The sequence below is a fragment of the Parus major genome, chromosome 2 (assembly GCF_001522545.3).
Source record: "Parus major isolate Abel chromosome 2, Parus_major1.1, whole genome shotgun sequence".
Taxonomy (NCBI): domain Eukaryota; kingdom Metazoa; phylum Chordata; class Aves; order Passeriformes; family Paridae; genus Parus; species Parus major.
In genome coordinates, this window is record NC_031769.1 from 62,645,654 (window position 1) to 62,670,542 (window position 24,889).

Here is a 24,889-nt window from a genome sequence, read left to right on the forward strand (position 1 = left end):
AATATTTCTGTTTATAACAGGATCTCATTGGCTTCACAAAGAAGGTACATACCATTACCTTCACCTCATCTTTTGAAACTTAGAGATAAATGGCAACCCATGCTGCTCAAGGCCATGAAGAACAAGTCTATGACAGCCAGATCCACATCTTCCTACTTTAATTTCCAGTTCCCTTTAAATAGTTCTCAAATCTAATATAATTCTCATTCATTATAATTAATATAATTAGTCATATATAATTAATGCCTAATATGCTGTTGCAGTTTGTGAATACCAAACAAGCTGGGGTTGGCTGCACAGTCTGTGCTCAAATTCATCTGTTTAGAACAGTGCTAGCAGCACCAAAGCCTATACCAGCAGCTTCACAGCTATGTGAATACACGTTGTGCAGTTCCATCTATGGAGGGGAAGGTGAGACTGTGTTCTCCATTAACTGATTTTAAAACCAAGCTGACAAAATTAGCACCAGATCCATGTGCTGACCAGAAAATCAGCAGAATATCCAATCCGGTAGCACAAAGCTGCACTTCCTGTTGTGTGTTTTGAGAAAAGATGTTAGAGGGGCGTACCTGCCTTCACCCTATAGCTCACAAAGCTCAGCTTGACAAGGATTTCTGGCCTCAAATCCTTCAGGGAGCATTGCTTTCAGTTCCCAACAGCAAGTTCTCAATGGAAATGGCTGCAAATCATTGCTTGTAGAGGCAGATGAGAGTCATCCTGGTGTAATTCAGAAATTGGTGGGGTAAATTGCCCTGTGATTTTTACAACTTTGCATAAAGCAGGACATTGACACGGGAATGCAGACCTAGAAGGCTGACAGAAAATCACCCATCAGCAGAGAGGGGGAGGCTGCTTTGTGCTGTCACAAAATAAACACCCATTCACCATTCCAGCTTTACAGCTTGTCTTCATATATTAAAACAAGCCTGCAAACCATGACTGATATAATTTCGAGTTATTAATTAGCTGCTGTTCAATCCTTTATGAATGCGCTAGCGAAGCCCTCTGAGCTTCACCGAGATCAAAAGCCTGCTGGTCCACAGGGCTCCCCTCCCCCTGGGCAGGCAGGCTTCCTGAAAGAAAACGATTAAGTGACAAATTATTCTTTGGAGGTACAAGTGCTGTGTCTGCTGGGTTGCTTTGGTTGGATCCGATCCTTTCATCCTTACATCAGTGGTCCCAGGGAAGCAGCCGGGTTGAGCTCCTGCCTTTGAGCCCAGGCGGCAGGGTGGAGCTATAAATTTGTTCCCGTGGCCAAAGGTGCCGGCCTGGGTGCTGCTCTCAGCACAGGTTGTGGCCGAAGAGGGTAGAAATGGTATGCAAAACTTCATCATAAAATAGTTTGGTTTGGAAGGGACCTGTAAAGCTCATCTAGACCAATTCCTCTGCAAAGAGCAGAGACACTTTCAACTAGATCAGGTAACTCGGCCCCCCATCCAACCTGACAATCAGTGTTTTCAGGGACGGGGCATCCACCACCCCTGTAATCAGGGATACAGGTTGAGTGAGGAAAACAAAATCAAATTACCATATGCAGTTTGTGACCTTGAACTGGCTTCTGGGCACATTTGTGGCTTTGGTACAAAGAGAAATATTGCAAAGACTGAAACCCAATCCTAATTTCTACTTGGTTTTGCATTTTGTTGCTCATACCTGCATATTTTTGTCTCACCTCTAACCATATATAGGGATCATAATAACTATACCTCATCCAAATACCACAACTCTTGATTAGGCTGCTCAAGATGACTTATTTAATTTTCCCACTGTCCTTAAACTGACCCACCTTTGTCTCACTGTCACCTCATTGTCCTTTCTTAATTAAAGAGTAGCAAACCCAAGATAATATTATTTGGGACTGTTTATTAGTTACTATGTCATGCCCCAAATGTGCCATGCTCAGTGAGAGTACAAAGCATGTGTTTGGTGCTATTTAAAAACTTGCATGCCTTTTTCAGGCAAAAATGTCAATCCTAACACAGCTACTAATCAAGTTGGTAGAAGAATAATTAGGGCAGGCACAGCTGATGTTACACAACAAATCAGTTATGACTAGAATCCAGAAGACATCATCCTAAAAATATCACTAACATAATCTTTAAAAAACCCCTTTACATTTGGAGCAAGCAACAGCACTAGTTTATTTCCTTCATAATTGTCTTGCAGTTTCTGTACATCATTGCAGACAAAACCATGTCACCTCTGAAGAACACTCTTTCTTTAGCAGGATGAGAAAACACAGAAGTAGGACACATTTGAACTCAGATTGCCAAGTTGAGCCTCTCCTCTTGCTATTTTCAGCCCCGTAAGCCTTTTCCTTGCTGTCATTTGGGGATGTGTGTTTATGATTACAGGGACAGTATTTGGTCTGCTTGGAGACAGACCTGCCTGTTGTGCCTCCATGCTAAAATGAAAGGCTGAATTCCTCTCTGGATGCCAAACAGCTTTATAATTTTTTTTTACCCTAGAGTGTTATATTTTTTCCATCTGACTTCAACAAGGAATTAAGTTGTGAACATTAATAGTGCCAACATTTGCATTCTTCTCTCAGGTAGAATGTAAACAGCAGACTGATGCTGTTTTGGCCAGGAAAAGGGGCCAAGCATTTCCACGTCTGCTGATCTTCATAATGAAAAGGTTATGTGAATGTATAAGTAAATTGTCCTTTCCATTAACACAGCCCTGCTCTCCATCTGGAAATATTCATGCTTCTGAAAAAACACGAGATGATATCTTAGAAAAGCTGAAATGACCCAACTTGTAACTTCTTTCCTGAACATCAATCATTTCCTATTATGACAGAACAAGGAATGATGCATTAATAACCTGGAAGTACACACTGAATCTAATACACTGTGGAGATATTATCAGATGAGTGCCTTTTTTTTTTTTTTTAAGTACATCTTCCATCAGTTTAGAGCAAATGAAACCCACATGAAAACTTTACTTATTCTTTGTATGTTACATCGTTGTGTCATAATGCCATGCAAATACGAACCTCCATACTGTGTAAAATGGACATTTTATTGCTTTGTATTTTCCCACTTTTTGGAGAAATTCACATAACAAGGTGTGCTTCTGATCTGTAATTCTGTTCTGTAATGACACTGGTAGGTCAGTCACACAGGACAGACTGAACTGACTTTCCAAGAGCAGCACATCACAGAAAATTAGTGCAGCTTTAACAGCAAAAGAATTGCTTTTCATGAAGAAACACAGGCACAATATAGTTCATATTTTGCAATAAAATACGTTAAAAATGCCTGTTTGGCTTCCTTCTCATGTGGCCTTTTATGTCAGTGAGTAATTCACTTGGTAATTCACTTGAGCAATATAAAGATATCAGTACAAAATGCAAGCACAGTAATACTCATAGTTACAGATAAAAACAAGAGATGCAGTGTGCTTGCAGGGTACTAATTAATTTGGCTCTGATATCTCAGATAATCCCAAGCCAATTCCAAACCTGTTTCCTTTTCATGTGTGCTACCTCTTCTAATGTTATTGCTGTTTAAAAGAATTAAATGTTTAGGTTATCATGGTTTGGATAAATGCCTAGTTATGTATTATTGATTAATGATGTATTAATCAATTTTATTATAAGCACAGTCCTCCACTTGGCTGACCGACACTAGCAGCTATAAATGATTAAATTCTGCTTTAATTTTCAGTGGCAAGAAAGAGATTCTGTCAATAGGAATGAAGATAATTTATGTCTCTAGACAAGGGAAAATAAGGTTACTATTCAGTTTATGAAAATAAAAAACGTTTTAAATTAAATATTTAAGTCACGAGTCACTTGTGTGCTTTACAACAGAGTTACAGCATAAAGAGTCAGTTGGCAAGTGCAGGTGGATGTAGAAGGGAAGTTAAAAGATAAAAAGGCTGTTAGAGTAGGAAAGTCCAACTCAAAAAATAGGTTAGTCATCTTTGGTTTGCTGTGGATGTGTCACCACATAATAATTGTTGTAGTCATTAACAGGTCATGCTTAACCTACACTTTTCATTTCATTTAAATCAAATTAAATTCTTTAATTCATTTCCCACTGACCTAAATATTTATGTGATATATACAACTGATCTCACCATAACCTATTATGTTAGAAACAGGCACCATTAAGAAAATCTCTGTGTGTAAGAAGCTTTCTGCCTATGGGGTTTAGAAACTTTACTAAGGGAAGAACATTCATGTCATTGTTTTCCAGGACAGGTGTTAATTTTATGTTGTATTTTTATTCAGCTAAATCTTTCAGGACCTAATTTTGTTTAGGCATTTTTAGCAATGGCATACCATTCAGTTAACATTCCGTATCTCCTGTACTATAAATTAGTGCTAAAATAAATTGTGTTAGCTTAAGGCTTCTTCAGAGCACCACTATAGCTATGCAATATATCTTGACAAGGCCAGAAATGAGCGATTGAGAATTGCACAAGATTTAATTTCAGTAGCTGTTTCCTGAACCGTGAGATACCTTTAAGCTCCCAACACCACCAAACAGCTCTCGTCCCGAGACAAGTGCCATCTATGGATAAAAGAGGTATTTGAGTTGAAGAAGCCCCAAGTCATCAAAAATGGAACCAGCCTGCCACCTGCTGCTGAGCAGAATAATTTCAAGATTTGCTAGGACTTGTTCTGCTCCAACAAAAAACACGCTCCTGTGTGAGCTGGGTTTGACAAAAGCCTTGCCTATTCTGCAAGGGTGTGCCTTCTCCATGGCTACCTCAAAAGTTTGGGGCAAGATTACAATAATGGGATGTTCTGTGCATTTGAAAATAGGCCACATAACCTCAGCAGCTGCTTTGTCTTCTCTCTCTGGCACTGGGGCGGCCACAGCTGTGCCCAGTTCTGGCACCCTCAATTCAAGAGTCATGCTGAGGTGCTGGAGAAGGTCCAGAGCAGGGCAGTGGAGCTGGGGAAGGGTCTGGGGCACAAGTCCTGTGAGGAGCAGCTGAGGGAGCTGGGGGTGTTTAGCCTGGAGAAAAGGAGGCTGGAGGGGGATTTTATCACTCTGTTCCACTGCCTGAAGGGAGGGTGTAGCCGGGAGAGGGGAGGGGTCAGCCTCCTCTCCCGAGATTCAGGTTGGACATAAGGAATAATTTCTTCACAGAAAAACGGTGACGTTTCACGGTGTCCAAACATGGGAATGGGCTGCCCAGGGAGGCGATGGAGTCACTGTCCCTGGAAGTGTTTAAAGAAAGGCTGAACTTGGCACTGTGGTCTAGCTGACAAGGTGGTGTTTGGTCAAAGGTTGGACTCGGTGATCTCAAAAGTCTTTTCTAGCGCAACCGACTCTGTGATTTCAGCACTTCAAAACCTTTCTGCAGCTGACTCAGGCCCTCGATGGCCTCCTTCAAGTTTCTGCTCCTGGAAAGGGACCACGAGTTGCGAACTCCACTCCGGCTGCGAGCAGCTGCCCGCTCCTTGCAGTCGCACAGGCGAGGTCCCACCACCAACTAACTACCAAAGAACCCTAACCCCGAATCAAAATCACACTACTAGTTTGATGTCTCACAGTTTTGCCAATACAGGTTGATTTTTGAGGCTTTCAGCAGCAAGATGTAGGTCCTTTATCTGTTTTGAGGGGCGGGATATTTAACATCCAGTACTTCGATCACACGCGCCTGAGTAAATGTTGGTTTTGCGAAACGCACTTCGCATCCCAGAGGTTTCTCGAAGTAACGCGTCCTTAGGAGTCACCGCGGGCGGGGGCAAAAGCGCCGAGCACACCCATTTTACAGCAAACAACGCAGTGCAGCCCTCAGCGCACCCCGCGCCATGCGGGCAGCCGGCTCTGAGGGACCGATACCCGCTGAGGGCAGAGGGATTGAGCTGAGCGGTGACGGGGAGCACAGGCGTGGTGCCCGATGCCCCGACTGAACCCCAGGGGCTGCGGGACACCCACAGCGGAACCCCCGGCTCCAGAGCGACCCCAGCGCGGCCGCCCCGCGCTCCGCCCGCCGCCGGGGCGGGCCGGGCCCGCGCATGCGCAGCACCCGCGCCGCGCTGGGGCCGCGCCCGCCTGCCCGAGGTGCCGGGGGGCGGCGGGGGGAGCCCGGCCCGGCCAGGATTCCCGGGATGCGCTGGTCCCGTGCCCAAATGTGCCCCAGTTTTCCTCTGGGACTGTGACGGAGGCCGGGAATTGAGCCCCGAGGTACGGCCGGGTGGGGGGGGAGCCTCCGGCAGGGCCTGCGAGGGAAGGGTGCTCGGTGGGGGACAGAGCGCGGTGGCTCCGCAGGCTGGGCCTGTGGGGCGCTGCTGCTTCACCTGGAGTGATACTTAATGATACCCTGAAAGCCGCTGTTGAGGCCAAAAATGCTGTAATTGAAGATAGGATGAGTTAATCGCACACTTCTGTACTGCACACTTCCAGTGAGCTGGCTAAGGATTTGTTTTCCCCCTTTCTTTTTCCAGTTTATTGAAGACGGGTGTGAAGGTTGGAATATTGGTCGTTTGTCTAACAGGAAAATACAGGTCTTGAATTCTGAGGGAGGAAATAAATTACCTGCCTTCTTTTACCACTGAGTAAATAAAATATACTGCTGGTATAGTGCTAGTTTAAAATTATTAAAATAGTATTCCTGACTAATAGGTAATGCTTTTATTTTTCAAATTATGTTTAATGTTCCTGTTCTGTGTCTCTCCTGCCATCTTTCCACAGGTGGTATGGGCTAGACTTTTTTTTTTTTCTCAATAACATTTAGTAAATTCAGCTTTTAAAGATTTGAAAATTTTAAAAATCTGAAAATTTTCAAAAGTAGTTGAGTGTCTATCACATTTTAAGTCTGGTTTTAGACATGGTAGGAATGTAAACAGTGAGCACTCTGATCTGCATCCTTAAATGCACCATACAGGAATATCACAGTCATTTTAATAAAGATAGTGCAGGACTGGAATGTGTTGCAAGTAATATTTATTTCTTTTTTCTCTAGTTTTGAAATAATATTTGACTGATCTCAGAAAGCACTGATTCAGTCTTTTGCTGGTTCAGTATTTTGCTGTCTGGTCTTGGTCCTGATCCTGCAAAGCACTAAAAACAGACATAATTTGAAACACAAATAGGCCTACTGGATATATCAATTGAAATGTGTGCACTCTCTATAAAATTGTGGCCTTTGTTTATATCTTACTCCTGATGTGTACTTTGGTTCTGGAAGGAAAATAAGAATTTAACTATAAAAGCTTCTCTGTGCATAATTCACTGCTCTTTAGTCAAAATAAATTATTTTTCTCCAGATTTTGCTGCCGTCACTGGATGTAAAAGTTAGGGTTGTTCTTAGTCTTTTGAGTTAGGAAACAGAACTTTTTTTGCAAACATGCAGAGGAGAGAGAATTGATAGAAGTCTGAGCTGAATTGAAATATCATTTACAGTTGTTATGATGCACAGAGCACTCGTTGGAATTTACCTTTGTTTCCACCACAGGGATGAGACATTTGGTTTTAGTGCTGGAATAACAAGCTCAAGGCTGTGGCTCTTACAGCAGCTGGTAACAACACGAACAGTTAATTAGTATCTGCAATTTAAGAAGAAACCTACACCCCACCCTTATTCTTCCTTGTCACCCCTGTGCCGCTGAGGCCAACACTGGCTTGTCCTTGCTTCTGATTACCTTGGCTGGTGTGTAAGAAACCCAATACTTTTACTTACCTGGGCAATAATTTTACTTGAGTATGATTTTCATAATCAAAATTTTGTTAGACTTGAAACTGTATTTTTTATATTGGTTTTGAAGTACAGGGAAGAATACTTAAGTGTTTCTCCAGAAATTTTTTAAAATTTTTTTTTAAATGAGCATAATTTACTATGTGAATAATTTTTTTAAATCCCTGAATTTTGTTTGTAAAGTTGGTATCTTTAGACCTTGTTTAGAATAAATTGTGTTTATAATTGTTTATGTTAGTATGTGACAAAAAAAATATTTTGGAAGATTTTAATATTCTCTAGGGTTTATTAATGCTGTAGAGACATAGGCAGTAAACTTGTATCAGTGTGCAAAATTACTTGACCTTAAAGCAATAGGAATGTATTCTTGTAAATCTTCAGAGGAATTAATCTTTTCTCCAGAAGGAATCCATCATGGCTGATGACTCTCAGAGAAACTTCCGCTCAGTGTATTATGAAAAAGTGGGGTTTCGTGGAGTTGAAGAGAAGAAGTCACTGGAAATTCTGTTAAAGGATGACCGTTTGGGCAAGTTGATTTCACTGTTTGCTCTATTTCTTGGTGATGAGGGGCTGGGGAGGGAGTATAATCCCTGTAATCCCTGAGTTAGTGGTAGCAGACCTTTGATTTTCAAAGATCTGGAAATCGGATTTTTAAAACTATTGAAGATTTGTCAGCTTGCATGTTTCTTCTTTTGCTGCCAATTCCATCTAACTTCAAAGCAATGAAGATGTTACTGCTGTTGGTCCCTGAGGAGTGCCACATCTCTGACAGAACAGAAAGATAAATGTTGTCCCTTTAAAAAGGGCCTTAATTGTTTTGACAGTGACATGCTTTACAAAATGCCTATAAAAATGATCCAGTTTCCTCCTGACGAAACCTGGAGTAGTTTTACTGTAAGTCAGGCCAATGTGAAAGCAGTGAAAGCATTTGTTGATAATATGTGATGAAATAGGGAATTTCAATCTACAGCTAAAGTTTGTCATACTTTGATGGGTCAGAGATGCAAACCTCTTTATAACCATATTTAAATTTGTCCTGATTTTTTTTTTCTTCTCATTTCATTACAGATATTGAGAAGCTTTGCACGTTTAGTCAAAGGTTTCCTCTTCCATCCATGTATCGTATACTGGTGTGGAAAGTGCTTCTAGGTATGAAGTATAACATGGAATGTAGAATTTAGGAAGGTGCAATTTTTTTCTCTTTTTGTTTGTTTTTTTTTTTTTTTTTTTTTTTTTTGTTCTTTTTGTCTTTAAAGTTTAAAGTAATGACATAGATAATTCTACCTTGCTTACTGGTACATATGTAGTCTACTTTTGTATCTACCTCGGATGCACAATGGCAATTATAAAACAAGTTTTTGAGAACTTTGCTGAAATGTGTCTAGGAGAGTATATTTCTGCATTTAGCTTTGTAGCACTATCCAAGCATATTTATGAAATGGATTTGAAATGTGGATTTTGAGAAGTCACTGATATATGATAAGATACTCAGTTGTGCTCCTGAAATAACAGACAATTTAAGTTGAAGTAAAGTTGTGATTAAGTTTAAGATGGGTGAAGCATGAAATGCATGCTTATTCTAGAGAGAAGCTTCGTATTCTGTGGAATATTGGTTTCTTATGGTTTTGCTTCTGGCTGAAGACAAGTTAATGGTATCCCCAGAAACTTCAAAAAGCATAAATAGATTATATTTTCCTAGAAGTGCTCTAGTCAGATGACTAATTAAAAAGTATTAATGACTTTGCACTAACTGGTCAAGTGCATTGGTTGACTAGATGCAAGATAATGTCCACTTGCAGACAGGAAGGTTTTAAAAAAACTCTTAATTTTTTAATTCATTTTTCCCCCTCCAATTATTTACATTTTGAAAGTTGTGGCTTCATATTCCTGATGATGTGGATTTGTAAGCCTTTTTTTGGCAAAGGCAGTAAATAGTGCACAAAAGGGGCAAGGTCTAATTACAAAACTTGAAGCTCTTGGCATTGAATTTACAGAGTAGTCCTACTTGATAAAAGGCTCTGCCATTAAAAAGGTTATTGTACTTTTTTAGTACCTGGGCACTAGTGAAGTAGTCAGCATCCTTTAAAATATTGGTAGTGGGAAGTACAGCATAGGAGTTTTGGACAAGCAACTCAGTACAGAATCCTTCAGCCAACATTACAATAGCAAAATACATCTCTGCAAAATTGCAGACCTCACTGCAGAGCCAGGTCTTGGGCTGTTTTAGATAAAGGATTTGTGCATCATATGATAACACAAAACACCTTCTGAGTCAACTGCATGGAAAATTATACTGGTTCTTAAAAGTATTTTGTCTTTTAAACCCAGAGTGATTCATTTCACAGCATGAAGTTGTTACAGGGGAGGTTTAGTCTGGATATCAGAAAAAGGCTCTTCACCCACAGGGTGGTTGGGCAGTGGAATCGGCTCCCCATGGAAGTGGTCACAGCACCAAGCCTGACAGAGTTCAAGAAGTGAACTCTGCTCTCAGGCACATGGTGTGATTTCTTGGAGTGGTGTTGTGCAGGACCAGGAGGGGGATTCAGTGGTCCTTGTGAGTCCCCTCAAACTCAGGATATTCTATGATTTCAAGTATTCGTATTGTCATTCTATGACGTGCTTGGGTGAACAGAGGTTTAGGGACTTTCCTTAGGCTGCATTTCAGTGTTAACAGCTATCAGAAAAGCTGGTGTTGAGAAGGACAGTGCAAAATAACTCTCCCTAAATGTCTGGAACCACAGCTCAGCCCATTTCTGGTGGGAGGTGTTATGTGACCTCTGAATAATGTTAATAATATAAGAAAAGGAAGTCTGTCCTGTCAACAGAACTCTCTCAGACATGTACCAAAGCTTGCTGATGTCCCAGGCAACGTGGTGTGTCAGCAATGTCTTTGTTACCTTCCTGTTCAAGGATGATTCATGGTGGTTTCCAGGCACCCCTCTTGTTTCAGCTATATTTTGCCTGCCTAAGGTTGTCCTCTGTGTTTGAGAAGAACAGTTGGAAGTATGTACATACAGTTATGATGTTGAATCTCTTTTGGCATATCATGAAAAATGTCTTGCTTTCTTCCAGCTTTTGAAGTGCAGACAGGTTTGCAGCTGGAAAAGAAAAGATAATTTTCTGTCTGATGTGCTTGTTCCTCAACTCAGCCATTTCATGGTGTAACACTTGGCAGGAATACTTTTTTTCTTTAAATGTGAGGTAAAAGGAGCAGGTAGCTTGTTTCAGAACTGACTTTTGAAGAAGCCTTTGTTCTCATGGGTTTCTACACTGGGAAATATTCTGCTCCCCTTGTGATAGGGAAATGGCTTTTTTTTTTTTTGCCTAGGTGTATGTAAGTTTTTTTTTTTTCTGTTGAAGCCTGTGACAGTTTTGTTGTGAGCATCAGTGCATGGCCAAATTGAGTCTCAAGTTAGGGGAAGGATTGAGTGAAATGGTAAGTATCTCTTCTGGACACGCTGTGTAATTTTCTTTGCCTTTCTAGTTAGATACTTTTTAACTTTTTTTCTCCCAGGAAACTAGAAAAGATATTTGTGTTGTGCTAAGAAAATAACAAATGTTACTTTACAAGTAACTATGTGGCATTCTTAAGTTGTAATCTTTAATTGATTTAACTGATTAATTTTGGTTTTTGAATGTCATTTTAGGGGGAATTAATTCCTGATACAGTGAGTAAAGAGTTTTCTGGCAGTAAAGTAATTAATACTGCAGTGAACAGTATCTTTGCCTTAGTTAACTGCACATACATATTCTCTGTCATCTCAGACAAAGTCTAGAATTTGAGAAAATGAACAGCTAATGTATATAAAATCATTCTACACTGACTTTGTTTTCAAAATAAATGGAAGCTGGCCACAAATACCCAGCTAGTACGGAAAACTAGATAGGAATAAAAAGTAACAGGTAGGACTGCTCCTTACAATTGTTTATATTTTCTTTTAATTTTGTAATTTAATTTTTTTTATTATTTTTTTAGGAATTATTCCTCCTCACCACGAATCTCATGCTTTGGTGATGAAGTACCGGAAGGAGCAGTACTGGGATATTCACCATGCTCTTCGTGTGATCCGGTTTATTAATGATTCTACCCCGCAGGTTGATGTTTTTCTCCGCATATATCAACTGGAATCAGGAAAATTGCCTCGAAATGTAGCTTTTCCATTGGTCAGTGGTGATTTTTACAGTCTTTTAAATACAGTACTATATTGAACTTCAAACTATAAACCAGTGAGAAACTGAACTGCAAGTCACCCCAACAAATGTTGGTAGATAGACCGAGTAGGGTGAATGGAAAACAGAGAAGTACTAGTATAAAATAAGGAATTTTTGTCAAAGTGCTTTTCTCTTTTCCTTTCTCTAAGTACTTATGTAAGATTTTATGCCTTAAAATCTCTTTTGTGCATTTTGCCTGCTAGGTTTCAAGCCTTTTATACTCCAGGGCACTTCAGTTTCTTTATAGCACTGAAATTAAAATGACATCTTATTGGAGCTCATAGGTTCTAATGTGTCCTGGAACAGGGGTAATTCAGAGCCTGTACAAGCAGTGATTTAATGCAACTTGCATCAGATATTTAAATTATTTGTTTTTAAATCTAGACTTTAGTGGACTGTCCTCTTTTTTTTTCTTAGTCTGTATTTACCTTGGCTTCTGTCAGGTAGTGCACATACTCTGCTGTACACAGTGTACACCCATATGGTTAAAAGAGGCTGTGTTGTGATGGTAAATTAGCAGTGTGATGATAAAAACAATGTGTGGTTCTTTCTTTTCTCCATGAAATAGGCGATGATGAAAGAAGCCACGGAGCTTTCTAGGTGGATTTTCTCCTGTAGTTAATTTATCTAGCGCAGCTTAATTTGTAATTTTTCACCTATAATCACAAATTTTGACATAAGTACTTGAAGAAAAATTCAAAATAAAAAAAGATTGAAGTTAGTATTGAAAATTCAGTAAAATTTAGAACTGGAGGATTACCTGCAGCATTCTCTTGTCAGAGGAGGAAATGTTTTCATACCCTTACCATTTCCTAGGAATGTGGCTATCCTACCCTCCAAATTTCCTTGATCTTGGCATGTGATGCAATGGGCTGAAAATTCCTCCCTTCTAGAGCAGTGTTGCTCTCTGGGCAAGTGTTTTGTCAGTGCATCCCAGAGCTGCTCTCAGGACTGTGGTGAGGTTTCATAGCGATGGTGTTTAGCAGAGCCCCAGTCATTAGTCCTGTAGCTCAGGTTTGTTTTGCTGCTGAAGAAAGCATTTGTTCTCTTTTCAGTGCAGTCACTGCCCCCTTAAACATATGAGAGGTTACTCTTGGTAGTAATGCAGGTATTTTATTGTAGAGGCAGAGGGAGATGATAAAGAGATGTCAGATTGATCTAAATATTTTGAAATGTTTGACTAACAAACGGAAGACTGCTGAGTGTTCTGTGTATCTGAGTGCAGAGAGTTCAAGTAGGGATATGTGTATATTGCAGCAGTCTGCATGGCAGAGGCATACCCCAGTAGCATTTAAGACTCTCTATATGCTGAAGCATGTTTTGGTTTTAAAAGCAATACAAATCTTAATTGCTCTGTTTTAATAGATATCTGTCATCATCTGCAGCTGCTGCCCAATGTCTTGTTTAGGAATGGCAGAACAGCTCATTGTGTACATTAATTCATGGTTTTTTTTCCCCAAATAGCAGAGAAAAAGAATAAAAGAATAATTTCAATCAGAGTAGTCCAATACTTCTGTGTAGTTCACTTTTTTTCACTTTGTTTTTCAGGAACCTGAAGATGAAGTGTTTCTTGCTATTGCTAAAGCAATGGAGGAAATGGTAGAGGATCCTATAGAATGCTATTGGCTTGTCAGTTGCTTTGTGAATCAGCTGAACAGCAAGCACAAAGATTCATTACAACAACTGGTAAGGAAAAAAAAAACAAGTCTTTTTTTCTTTTTACAAGGAGAAGCAGTCATGGAAAGCATCAGTACAGGGAGACAACTGGAGCAGCATAAGCGACACCCTTGGATTCTGTTCCACCAGCTGTTTTGAGAATAGGGGAGGAATGCTTTTTGCCTTGTGATTGTGCTGCCCTGTCTAATGTAACATTAGAAATCGTTTTTGTTTCCAATTACCTTTTTTTTTTTGCCTAAAGGTTACATTGTATCTAGTGGAATTATATGTCTCACAAATTGGGCACTTAAGAATTTTCTTTAAACAGTCAAAAATGTCAAAAGTGGAGAACATCTTGATGTATGTCTGCTACTTTGTAGGCTGCAACTCTGGCATTCATATGCTGCTCATTGGATGATAGACAAAGCACAGTTTTGTTTTATAAATAGAGCATAGTACTCCGTCTTCAGAAAAACAGTATGTTGCAAATCAAATCATAATAAAAAGTGGAGTAGTTTTCTTTTAGTACTGATCATTTCAATGCTATCATATCATATAATATTAATTTTGAATTTCTGTCTTACTGATTTGTAAAATTAGATTGTAATATGTACTTATCAAAATTATGAAAGCTCTTGTAATTCATCAAATAGCCTTAACAGATAAGGAGCTTCTCATTAACAATATTCTCTGAGGTAAAAGTATCGAGTACGTGTACACCAGCAATTGCTGAATAGAAATCTGCTGTGGAAAATTATGCCTGCCCTTGTTAGTTCTTTTGGAACTAAGAAATAATTTTTAAACCTACCTTCTGTTTCTCTGGGTGGTACATTCAATTATACCAGTTCAAAGGAGAAAGGAATATTTTTCAAGTGTATGATTGTAGGATGTAAACAGTGCCAAGTGCCTCCCTCCCTAATTTTTTTTTTTTTTTTTTAATACAATCAATATACCATGACTCAGTAGGTGAGAATATGGGCAAAGGAATTGTTTTCTGCCTTTGGCAGCTGAAGTCCTTAGCAGTTTCCCTAACTGTGACAAAGCATAAAGGTAGTCAAGAATTTATGAAAATGTGTATTGTTACATTAAAATTTAAACAAGATGAGAAAATTATCCATGTGCCTGAAATACTCAGGGTTTTTAAACAGTAAATCAATGTCCAGCTTTTATTGGGATTTGCTCTCAGAATTGATTTTTTGGGTTTTGCTGCATTGTGTGTAGATTTGTTTTCGATGTGTGCTAAAGCGATTCGGTTCAGGTGAATGAAACTCAATTTTACTTGTGAAGGTAGCAGTAATTAGTGCACATTTAATCTCTGCATTGCCTTCAGCTCTGAAGCACCTCCTTGCACTAGGGAATACTACATATTTTGGAAGTTCTGCTAGTGGTCAGCAATTTAAGGTAGCTGAGGTTGCTTCTTTGGTTAAGTACATAATTAATTAATTGCAAAAGTCAGTAACACTTGTATTTTGGAACAAGAAAAACAATGAAGGTACATTATTTTAATATGTTATTTTGCACCAGTTGAATTTTTAAGACAGTACTTGTCTTACAGTGTGCATTAACTATGAAGGTATTCTGATGTGAGTTACCTACATTTTTCTAATTATTTCTCAGCCAAAAATTCTGGAGCAGTATTTGAACATTGAAGATAACAGACTACTGATGCATCTGAAGGCATGTGCTGCTATGAGCAAACTCCCCTACAATCTTTGGTTTAAAAAGTGTTTTGCAGGATGTTTACCTGAGTCCAGTTTACAGAGGCAAGTTATTTTTCTTTTTTTTTTTTTTTTTTCTGTTTGTAACTGCATAGCAATGTCAGCTGTCATCACTAGCAGGTAAAGAGCTTTCCATACTTTATCTGTAAGATTATGGTGTAGACTTTATTGCTAACTTGGAAATTATAAAATTGGATTTAATTCCCCTTGCTACTGATGTAAGATAATCAATCTCTGTGTGATTGTTTCACCCACTGAAGATAAAAAGACTGGATCTAAGTATACCAGCTGATTCTGTTGGACACTTAGTGCCTCTTAGCATGTAGAACTCCAAACCCTCTGTCACTGTTGCATAGCTGAATGGCAGTCAGTTTTTGGGCTTTTTGACAAAAAGCTGTGCTTGGGGAGTGATTGTAATATTATATTAGTGTTAGATGAAAAAGATTTTGGGACTGTGTACCGGTTTTGGCTCGGATACAGTTAGATTTCTTCAGAGTAGCTGGTATAAAGCTGTGTTTTGGAACACAGGGATGTTTTTGGAACACAGTTCCTGCAGAGCAGTGCTTACACAGTATCATTCTGCTCCTCACCAGCAGGGAGGCTGGGGGTGCACAAGAACATGGCTGGGAGGGGACACAGCCAGGACAGCTGACTCCAGCTGACCCAAGGGATATTCCATGTGGAGTCATGCTCAGCAATTAAGCTGAGGAGGAGATTGGCAGCTGGGAGCGCTTGCTTGGGGACTTGCTGGCCATCAGCTGGGGTGATGGACAACTCTTCTCAGTTGTATCACTTATCTCATGTTTTATTTTCCTCTCTTTGTTATGTTTTTCTTATCTTCCTTATAATTTTGTGGAAATTATTATTTCTTTTTAATTATGAAACTTTATTTCTCCACCCACAAATTTGTTTCCTACTTCTACCCTTCCAGTTTTTCCCCCATCCTGCTGGTGGAGGTAGTAAATGAGTGGCTGTCTGCTGCTCAGTTGCTGGCTGGGAATAAACCATGTCAGAATGTTTCTTTTAAAAAGTACTAGGGCATGTTAGTTATCACAAACTTAATGAAATAGTGGATTATATCGGGATTCTACAGTTAGAAATAGATTGTTGAGCTTTTAAAAGGGAAAAATTCTTGTGCATGACACTTCACTGAAGGGCTTTTGAAATGAAGCTTGTATGATTTCTCTAATTCTGCTGCCTGAGAACTCTTGGAAAGTAGGGAATTCAAGCTCAATGCAGAGAAACATTTTTCTGCATTTATAAGAGTTGCTGATAGCTGAACAGGATGTGGCACAGAGAAAATAATGGTGTCATTTTCAGCTGTCTGAAAACTTTGAGAAGTAACAATGTTCAGTGGAAGTTTTACTTGGAGGGAATCACAGGAATCCTGTTCAGTGGCTAGAATAGGAACCTAGCATCTAAACAGTGCTTTGTAAATGGCTTTGTGTTAAATGCTTTTATGGTGGTAAAGTTGGTCATAACCTGAATAGTGGATGCAGTGTTTGTTTATCTGGGACTTCATTTTCCATGGAGGAAAGTGGAAAATGGCTGTTTTAAAAAAACGTTTTAAAAAATGTTTTAGTTATCCTTATAAGAATAAGAAGATTTTAGGGAACAAGCTGTAAGATTAGAAAACACGCTCTCTGCTCTTGTTGGACCATGATCTTTGAGGTTCTGTGGGTTTCATTGTTGCCGATGATTGTTTGAGAGAAAAAAATATTTGCGAAGGATTGAGACCTTTAGGTGCAACACAGTAATTGTTACATGGCAAATTCGTCTCATCAAACACCTATAAGGCTCCAAAACAGTCTTGTCTGCTTAGTGATTGTGTGTGATGTGGTGGTTGAACGCTTTTACTACTTCTGTGACTGCAGAAATTATGTAAGCATGTATAATATAGCATGTTTGTTGCAGTTTAGAGCTTATGTGATTCAATTTTGCTACTGGATCTTATGGCTGTGGACAAGAGCTGAGGGAGGAATTTGTATCAGAGCAGATTTGCTCTTGGAAGATGAATTTTAAATTTTAAAAAAAATTTCTTATTTTTTAAATTTTAAAGTTTTGATTTTTAAAATTTCTGCTGAAAATTGAAAAATTAATGGAGCTGTGTCATCCTGATGGTATAAAAGAAAAAATATAGATGAAGAATTTTGATTTCATATTTAATCTTGCCAGAATATTTGGTTTCAAGTGTCTACTGTTTTGAATCAGTTTTACTTACATGAAATATTTTGTCTAATCAGTATTCATATTTAACATTCCCATACACTGTTTCACCTTACTGAAATAGAATTTTTTGATTACCTGGAATTTTTTAGTACTTTTTCTTCCCCTGGAAAAGGTCAAAATACTGGCTTTTTGGATCACTCTGGAGGAATAACAAATTTCAGTGTTGGTACTTCTGATGGCAGAACAATCCCTTTTCCCAACAGTTCTTGTGGGAACATGATGGAAGTGCACTTTTTCTTGGCAGTTTAGGTTTGTGAATTATTCAGTTGTAATCATAATGGCCTTTTTCACTGAGGAAATAACATGTATCATGGGTAGTATGTGACAGATGAACTTAATTAATGCTTGGTGATTTGGTTTGGAGTAGGATCTAGAAGCCCCAGTGCTTATCTGAAATGCATCCAAATGTCAGTGTTGAAACTGCTGAAGTTTGAAGGTCTCCAGTTCTCCTGTGAATTTTACTTACTTTGCTGTCAAGTGAGAGATTATCTGAACACAGTCTGTCATGATTTATTTTCACTTATGATTTAGCACTGCATTTCTTAGAGAGGCTGCTTGCTTTCTATGATCTGTAGTCTTATCTGCCAAGCAGATAAATCTAAATTTCATGGTTTTGTTTGTTTGTTTTTCTCTAAGGTTTACAAGACTTGTACATGCTGTGCAGAAATTTTTCCTGGTAATGATGAGATGAAGTTGCACAATACCACTGACAATGACAGTCATTGGCATTCAGTATAGTGTTTTATAGCACACTTCAAGTTACACCATAGGTAAAATTTATGCATCAGTTTAATTTCAGTGGGCTTGGAAAATACATAGGGGCAGGTTTCATGTGGAAACTTTGGCTTTGAGCTTATGCAGTGTCTGATGCACTTGGCATATTATGTGATGATCTTCTTGACAGACTTAAAGGCATCACACTGGTAAAAGGGCGGAGCAGACTGGCCATTTCAAAGACTCTGTGTCCCACCTGGAATATAGACAGGATACTTCCTGGAACATGAGCCAGACTTTAGCAGAGGTTTGTGAGGCACAGAAAGGGGTGCTTCTCTCTGAGACATGGAGAGAACTGGATCACACCTTTGTTTTCATACTCATCATTGCCCTGTTTGATTTGTGCAGCAGCATATCTGCTCATCTTTTTGGTAAGACCATGGGTGGAAAATTTTCCAGCAGTGCTGTGAGGGCCCTCAGCTGGAGATCCCTGCTCTTAAACCTTGGGATCCTCTTTGTGACTTCAGCTCTACAGACAAAATGGCACTTTGGCTGCCAGTTTAATCTGGCACTGTCAGCCCAGATGACCCAGCAGAAGCAATGCAGCTTTGCAGTTGTAATTGTGAATGAGTCAGGCGTTTTTTTATGGCCTAATGATGCCACTCACGTATCAGGCTCCTGCCTAATGTTGTTTGTACTCTGCACTGAAGGCTTGGCATGGCTGGGTGGTGTTAGGTTATTAGTCTCTGGTGATTTGCTAGTGGCAAAGTATTTGGTCATTCTCCTGAAATCTTATGACTTTCAAACTGGCACTACCTCATATATTAATATAATTCTGTAGTTTTACATCTGTGCTCTCCATGCCCTGCATAAATTACACTTGGTTGTAAAAATGTAAGTAATTTGTTAATAGAAACAACAGAAATACAGAAAATGCCTTAATTTTACTGTGGAGCAGGAGAACATAAGAATGTGCGTGTGGGCTGCTACTACAAAGAAACTTAATTCAGTTTGTCTCACTGAGCTTCTTCCCCAGGTCTGCAAATGGATGGGCACAAGATCATGATCAGGATGAGAATTCTGTGAGCCTCATTGTGTCCCTCCATGCCCAGTTAGCTCTGGAAGGACACCCAGAAGTGTAGGGAGAGGAGAAAGCATTTGTTCTTTTTAGATATTTCTTACCTGGGTGGCTGGAGGACCAGAACCAGGAAATGAGGTTGAGTTTACCCTTCAGCATAGGGAAAATCTGTGAGGTTAATGTTAATATTGCAGAAAAAGAGAAAGCAGCAGTGCTGTGATGCTTCTTGTGTATTATTGCACTGTAGTGGTGCAGGAACCTCAGAGTACCTGGAGAATGGCATCCCTTCACACACAGGTGCACACAGAGTGAGTCCTACTCTTCTATAAAGAGGCTCAGTGAAAAGTAAATGGTTTCATTTGCATAATCCTTGGCATGCTCCTTGCCTTTATAGCTTCCTATTTAATTTTATTTTTCCTTGTGGTTGGCAGTACTGCTTCACTGTTCAAGAGTGTACCTGTGGCTAATAGAACAGTTGTATTTCACAGAGGATGATAGTCACACAAAATATAGTGAATTTCATTCAGAATATGTATTTCTTTTTTTGCCTTCCTGAGCAGGGCTGTAGGCACAGTTTCATGATGTTTCTCTTATACTTTCCCACTCTCCAGGAGTATCAAAGAACAGGTAAAAAGTTCAAGTCTCTAGCAGTAAACTTGACCTCAAAGGATTGCTATTGAAACAGTGAAAGCAGGACACCTGTTACCATCAATAGATACACAATCTATAAAGACTGCTGTATTACAATAGGATCCACAGAAAATATGTTTCCTTGAAACTGCTGTGGGTTTTTTCCACTTTTGACAGTTTATGCTGTTGTTCCTGGCTCTGCTGGTACAGACAAGGTGCTGACTGTTGATCACAGAGTTGCACAATCATTCCTGATTACCGTCACTGGTGGAGTTGTACTGAGAGTAACAGTAGCTGGAAATGTTAAGGGAAAAATATTGCAGCAGACACAGCTGGTTAGTGCTGACATCTCACTCAGTTTTCTGTACACCATCTTCCATAATTTGTTAAGACACTGGTGATTTAGATACTGCATCTGTTTTGCCATTGTTAAAACATTTGTTCTGGAATCAGACTAAATAATGAAGGAAAACAATAGAGTGTTGTGAGCATAGCATGCAACCTAATGTAATTATGGAGACTGAAGTCAGAAGAATTGGTTGCAAAATAATGAAAGAAGACTGGGTGTTTTATAAGAGGATTAGTAAGTTGGTTTTCAAATTAACATGAGTTTTAATATGAACTTTAAAAATAATTTCCTGTTTTTGAGATCTGCTACTCTCTGTAATTGTCACTTGTAATTACAGTTTTGATAAACATGAAACACACAGGGAAGTTTTTTTGTATTCTAAACAGATCTTTTTGTGAAGGAAGATGCTGTAGAAGTAAACAGGGGTGACCTGTACATTGTGGAGCAGAACTGTTGTCTCAGTTTTCTCATACCCTTGCATTAAAGCTTCCTAGACCTGACTTCAACAGCAAAGTAATATTTGCAGTGATCATTTGTTCTGGGATGCTTGAACCACAAATGAAGCAGTAAGATTTTGATCTTGGATTGTGTGTTCCTGTCCCTATGGGGATTATACTAATTGTTTAATTATAGCAAGACAGGGAATTAAATTGCAAAGAGGAAAGAAATTGGCTGTGCCGTCTTCTTTTCCCTATCTGTTCATGTGGGTTTTTTGTTTCCTTCTACTTTCAGAATAGTCCTGAGGATCTTACACATTTGTTTTTCTCTTTTCTTTGTTATAAGTTAGAATCTAGTCCTGTGTCTGAGTTTTTGGCTGTTGCCTCAGATGCCTTCCCTGGGCATGACTGGGAAGTGCCTGGCTCCGCCCTTTTTGTGCTCTCCCTTCCAGTACTTGTTTACATTGATGAGAGTCCTCAGATCCTCTCTTCTCCAGGCTGAGCAGTTCAAGCTCTCTCACCTTTCCTCATAGGAGTCATTTCATCATCTTAATGGTGCTCTCTCTTGGCTGGGCTCTCACCTCTTAATTCCTTGTGTCAAAGTCTGATTCTACATTTCAGTTCAGCTGTCAAAAGTTTGTGTCATACCTGCGTTGTGCTCTCCTGGCAGCACAAGCCCCCTTGCTGGGCTGAAGGGCAAATTCTTCTGAGAGAGGCCATGCAGAAATTGATTTGTCACTGGAAGGAGCACACCCATAGATCCAAATTTGTAGATGGGCTGCAGAAGATGATTTTTCAGTTGGTGTTACTATATTCAGAAATTATGGAGGATAGTGTGTGATCTTTGTTCCCCCATGTTTTTATTTGGAAGGAGAAATACTTTGAACAAGTGCCCAGAAGGAGCAAGAACTGTAATCCTCAGAAACTCTTTCTGACACAGCTCTTTAAATTCAAGAACTAAAAATAATGTGAGCCCATAAAAGCTGCCATCTGACAGATGGTTTCACACTGTTTTGTGTAGTTTTTTATCGTGAGTCTCTTGATCTGGGCCTGAGAGAGAGCTGCTGGATGAAGGATGATTTCAAATTGTTGCAGGCTGTTTTGGTAGTGATGATCCATTTTAATATTCATCCAAGTTCTGTTCCTGAGGCATTTGGACACCTGCCCTTCAGGTTTTCTTAAAACTGTGAGGTCCAGGTAGGGTTTCACATGAGAAGTAGGAGTGCTTAGGTATTTCTGAGAGTGTTTGTGCACAGTAGGATGGATTGGAAGACTTAATAGTTGTTCCTTGTGCCTAATTTAAACATCATGGACTATATCCTGCTGATAGGTCATATTTGCATCTCATACAGCAGTAACCTGGAATATTTACCTGCTTAAGATGTAGTAGTTCAGTATTACATCCCTTTGAGTTTTTTAGCAACTTAGCTGATTGAAGAGTATCTTTATTAGGCATTCTAATGAAGTTAATTTCTTTTTTTTTTTTGCACTAGGAAAAATTCTCATCTTTACCACACACTCTGGTAGCTGTGTAGTTCAGTAGAGTAGTTGTTACAGTACAGACTATTAGCAAGATTTGCTTTTTGTACTTGAGCTTGTAAACATTTCAATTTCTAAGCAGCAACACACCATATCAGTACATACCAACTACTGCTTGCCACCCCTCTGCTCTGCACAGATTGAGGAGTTGATAAAATGTCTTCTATTTATCCTGACCTGAATAATTCAATACATTGCTGTTCTTCAGAAAAAAATAATCTGGATAGAGATGGTTGTGCAAAGGCTGTTCTATCAGAGAAATAAGCAGATAAACACTGCAATAACGTTTAATGATTCCTTTTCACTTTCTTGTAGAGTTTGGGACAAAGTTATAAGTGGATCCTGCAAGATTCTTGTGTTTGTTGCTGTGGAGATATTATTAACCTTTAAAATGAAGATAATAGCACTGAATTCTGCAGAAAAGATCACACAGTTTTTGGAAAATGTAAGTATTCTAATTATGCTTTGCATTACCTTTTATAGCTTATAACTATTTCAGCCTGAATCGCTTGCCTGCTGCAGATGTACCAAAAGATATTATTACATTACTGAGAACAGTGTAGCAGTACCAAGGTTAAGGGAGAATGCTCAGCAATGAGAATAATAAATTTTTCTATCAGGAGTTAAGGCTTCCATAGAATGAAGTGATTTTTAGGTTTGGGGAATATATTGTCTGTGTTTGTACAGAACATTCCTTGTGATACTAAAGGGTTTTTCTGTGAAAGTGAGTGCTGGTCAGGTTAGGTTAATTTTTCTGGAGGCTTCTTAGAAGGGTTGGTTTCTGGTACCTTTTTTTTTTGTGTCTTGCCTGAGTGCAAATCTGCAGACTCAGGGTGTGTTTTCAGTTGATGTGAGGATGGGATCAGGAACCTGACCCTAAATAGTAACGAGCCATGTCAGCGGGGCTGTAGGGTCTCACTGTAACCCAGGTGAGTTATGTAGGATACAGTTTGAGGTCATGGATAGGCAGTGTGAGTCATGCCTGGTGTCAGGGATGTGTGAAGTGTGAGATGCCTGGCTGCTTATCAGCATTTTGGAAATAAAAGCTTTTTGTCCAAAACCTGGATGTAATATGGTGTGTGCAGGACTGAGGGATGGTGGGATGAGAGGACAGGGAGCTGGGATTCTAGTTTTGTTTTCTTTTTCATAAAGAGATAAAATCTGAAGTGGAAATTCAAAATCTTTATTTTGAACAAGTCAGAATGGAGTGCTCTGACCAGGCACCTTGCCCTGATCCTTTGCAGATTCCTCAGGACAACACCGACGCCATCGTCAGCAAAGCTGTGGATCTGTGGCGCACACACTGCGGGACTCCGGCACACTCAGTCTGAGAACTGTCTTGGCTTGTGACAGCTTGGAAAAAAAAGACTGAGTGTCTTTTCAAAAGACTTTTTACCACCCTTCCCCCATCCTAGTGTGATGTTCTTCATTAACTCTTTTGTGTAAAGATGCTATTAAAGCATGGTTTCTGATATGTAAATATTTTTCAATAAATACAGATGGAATGAAAATACTCAGTGGTGGGGTGATGATGTCTGAAGTGTTACTTGTTCATCCAGCTGCAGCATTTTGATTGCACAGTGTGCTCTCTTGCAGAAGTAAACCTAACTCTTGAAGCAAGGTAAATAGATTTACTTGTAATTTAAAATTGTTTCAGTATGCCATTTATACTTTGTGTAGCTAGTTACTACTTGGAAGCATTCATATGGTGAATTTACCAAATGTCAGCCTGCTGGCTGGTGAACAAGCATGCTTTTGCTAGAAATGTAATTGTACTCCTTTAACACTGTTAAGTTTTCAGATAAATTAAACTTTCCAAATCTGAGGTAGAGGACATCAAAATGACAAGGGCTGACATTGTTTTCTGAAAGTGTTTTAAAACACTTTCATTTTATCTGTCAGACACCTCTCTATGGCTGTGTCTCCTTTGTTCTTCATGGAAGACATTCTAGCAAAGTGGATCTGTGCAGGTATGGAGAGAATCAGTGGGATGATCCAATATAGTTCAGAATTACAGTCCAGTAATAACCAATGTCTCTGCTGAGTGCTTGGCTCAAAGCTGCTGTAATTTGATTCTTTGGTTTAGATTTCAAAATTATTTCAATGCAGAAATGTAATTCATAATATAAGTAAAAGTAGAGTGATTAGCCATGGATAGGGATTTACTGGGGAACTGATCTTTTTTCTTGTAAAAGTGTAAAATTCTGATTCTACCTTTTGCATTGACTGGGGAATTGCACATAAGAATGTGTTGCTTAGCTGTTATTTGACTCAAATTGGCGCTCAGTTGCTGAGTGCCAAGGATGCTCATTGCACTTGAGAGAGTGTGTTTAGCTTGCACTCAGTGTTGCGCAGAATTGAAATGCTTTAGAAACTTTTGTTTTAAACTGGGTCAGGTTTACCTTGCAGCACATTAAGTGGGGCAGCCTGGACTTGGCTGGGGTTACCCCTAAAGCCCTGGGGAGATGATCTCTGCTGGATGCTGAGACCTCGCTGTTGGTTTTGCTGGAATGCCCAAGTTGAGCCAGTTCAGGAAAAGCATGTTTGTGTCTGCTTTGGAATCTACTCTTGTGCCTGCACTGTGGTGTAATCCATGGAGTCCATTTTTGATGGGTGCTTGTTTTCCTGGTGCAGGCATGGGAGCTGGGTAAGGTGCACAGGAAGA

The 24,889-nt window shown here is 39.4% G+C and overlaps 1 protein-coding gene across 5 annotated transcripts; it reads left to right on the plus strand.

The window, feature by feature from the left end:
* The first annotated feature begins 5,995 nt into the window (after positions 1-5,995).
* Positions 5,996-23,737, plus strand: LOC107199878 (TBC1 domain family member 7). 5 transcript variants are annotated; one of them, XM_015617577.3, is made up of 10 exons: positions 5,996-6,152; positions 6,413-6,472; positions 7,423-7,617; positions 8,065-8,188; positions 8,731-8,811; positions 11,639-11,826; positions 13,423-13,560; positions 15,148-15,293; positions 22,540-22,669; positions 23,469-23,737. In XM_015617577.3, the coding sequence occupies exons 4-10, from the start codon at positions 8,077-8,079 to the stop codon at positions 23,553-23,555; spliced, it is 882 nt and encodes a 293-aa protein (XP_015473063.1). In that variant the 5' UTR covers positions 5,996-6,152; positions 6,413-6,472; positions 7,423-7,617; positions 8,065-8,076; the 3' UTR covers positions 23,556-23,737. The 5 variants fall into 5 exon arrangements, with proteins under 5 accessions (XP_015473063.1, XP_015473062.1, XP_015473066.1 ...); XM_015617576.3 differs by lacking the exon at positions 6,413-6,472; XM_015617580.3 differs by lacking the exon at positions 6,413-6,472 and having other exon boundaries at positions 8,068-8,188.
* Positions 23,738-24,889: the final 1,152 nt, after the last annotated feature.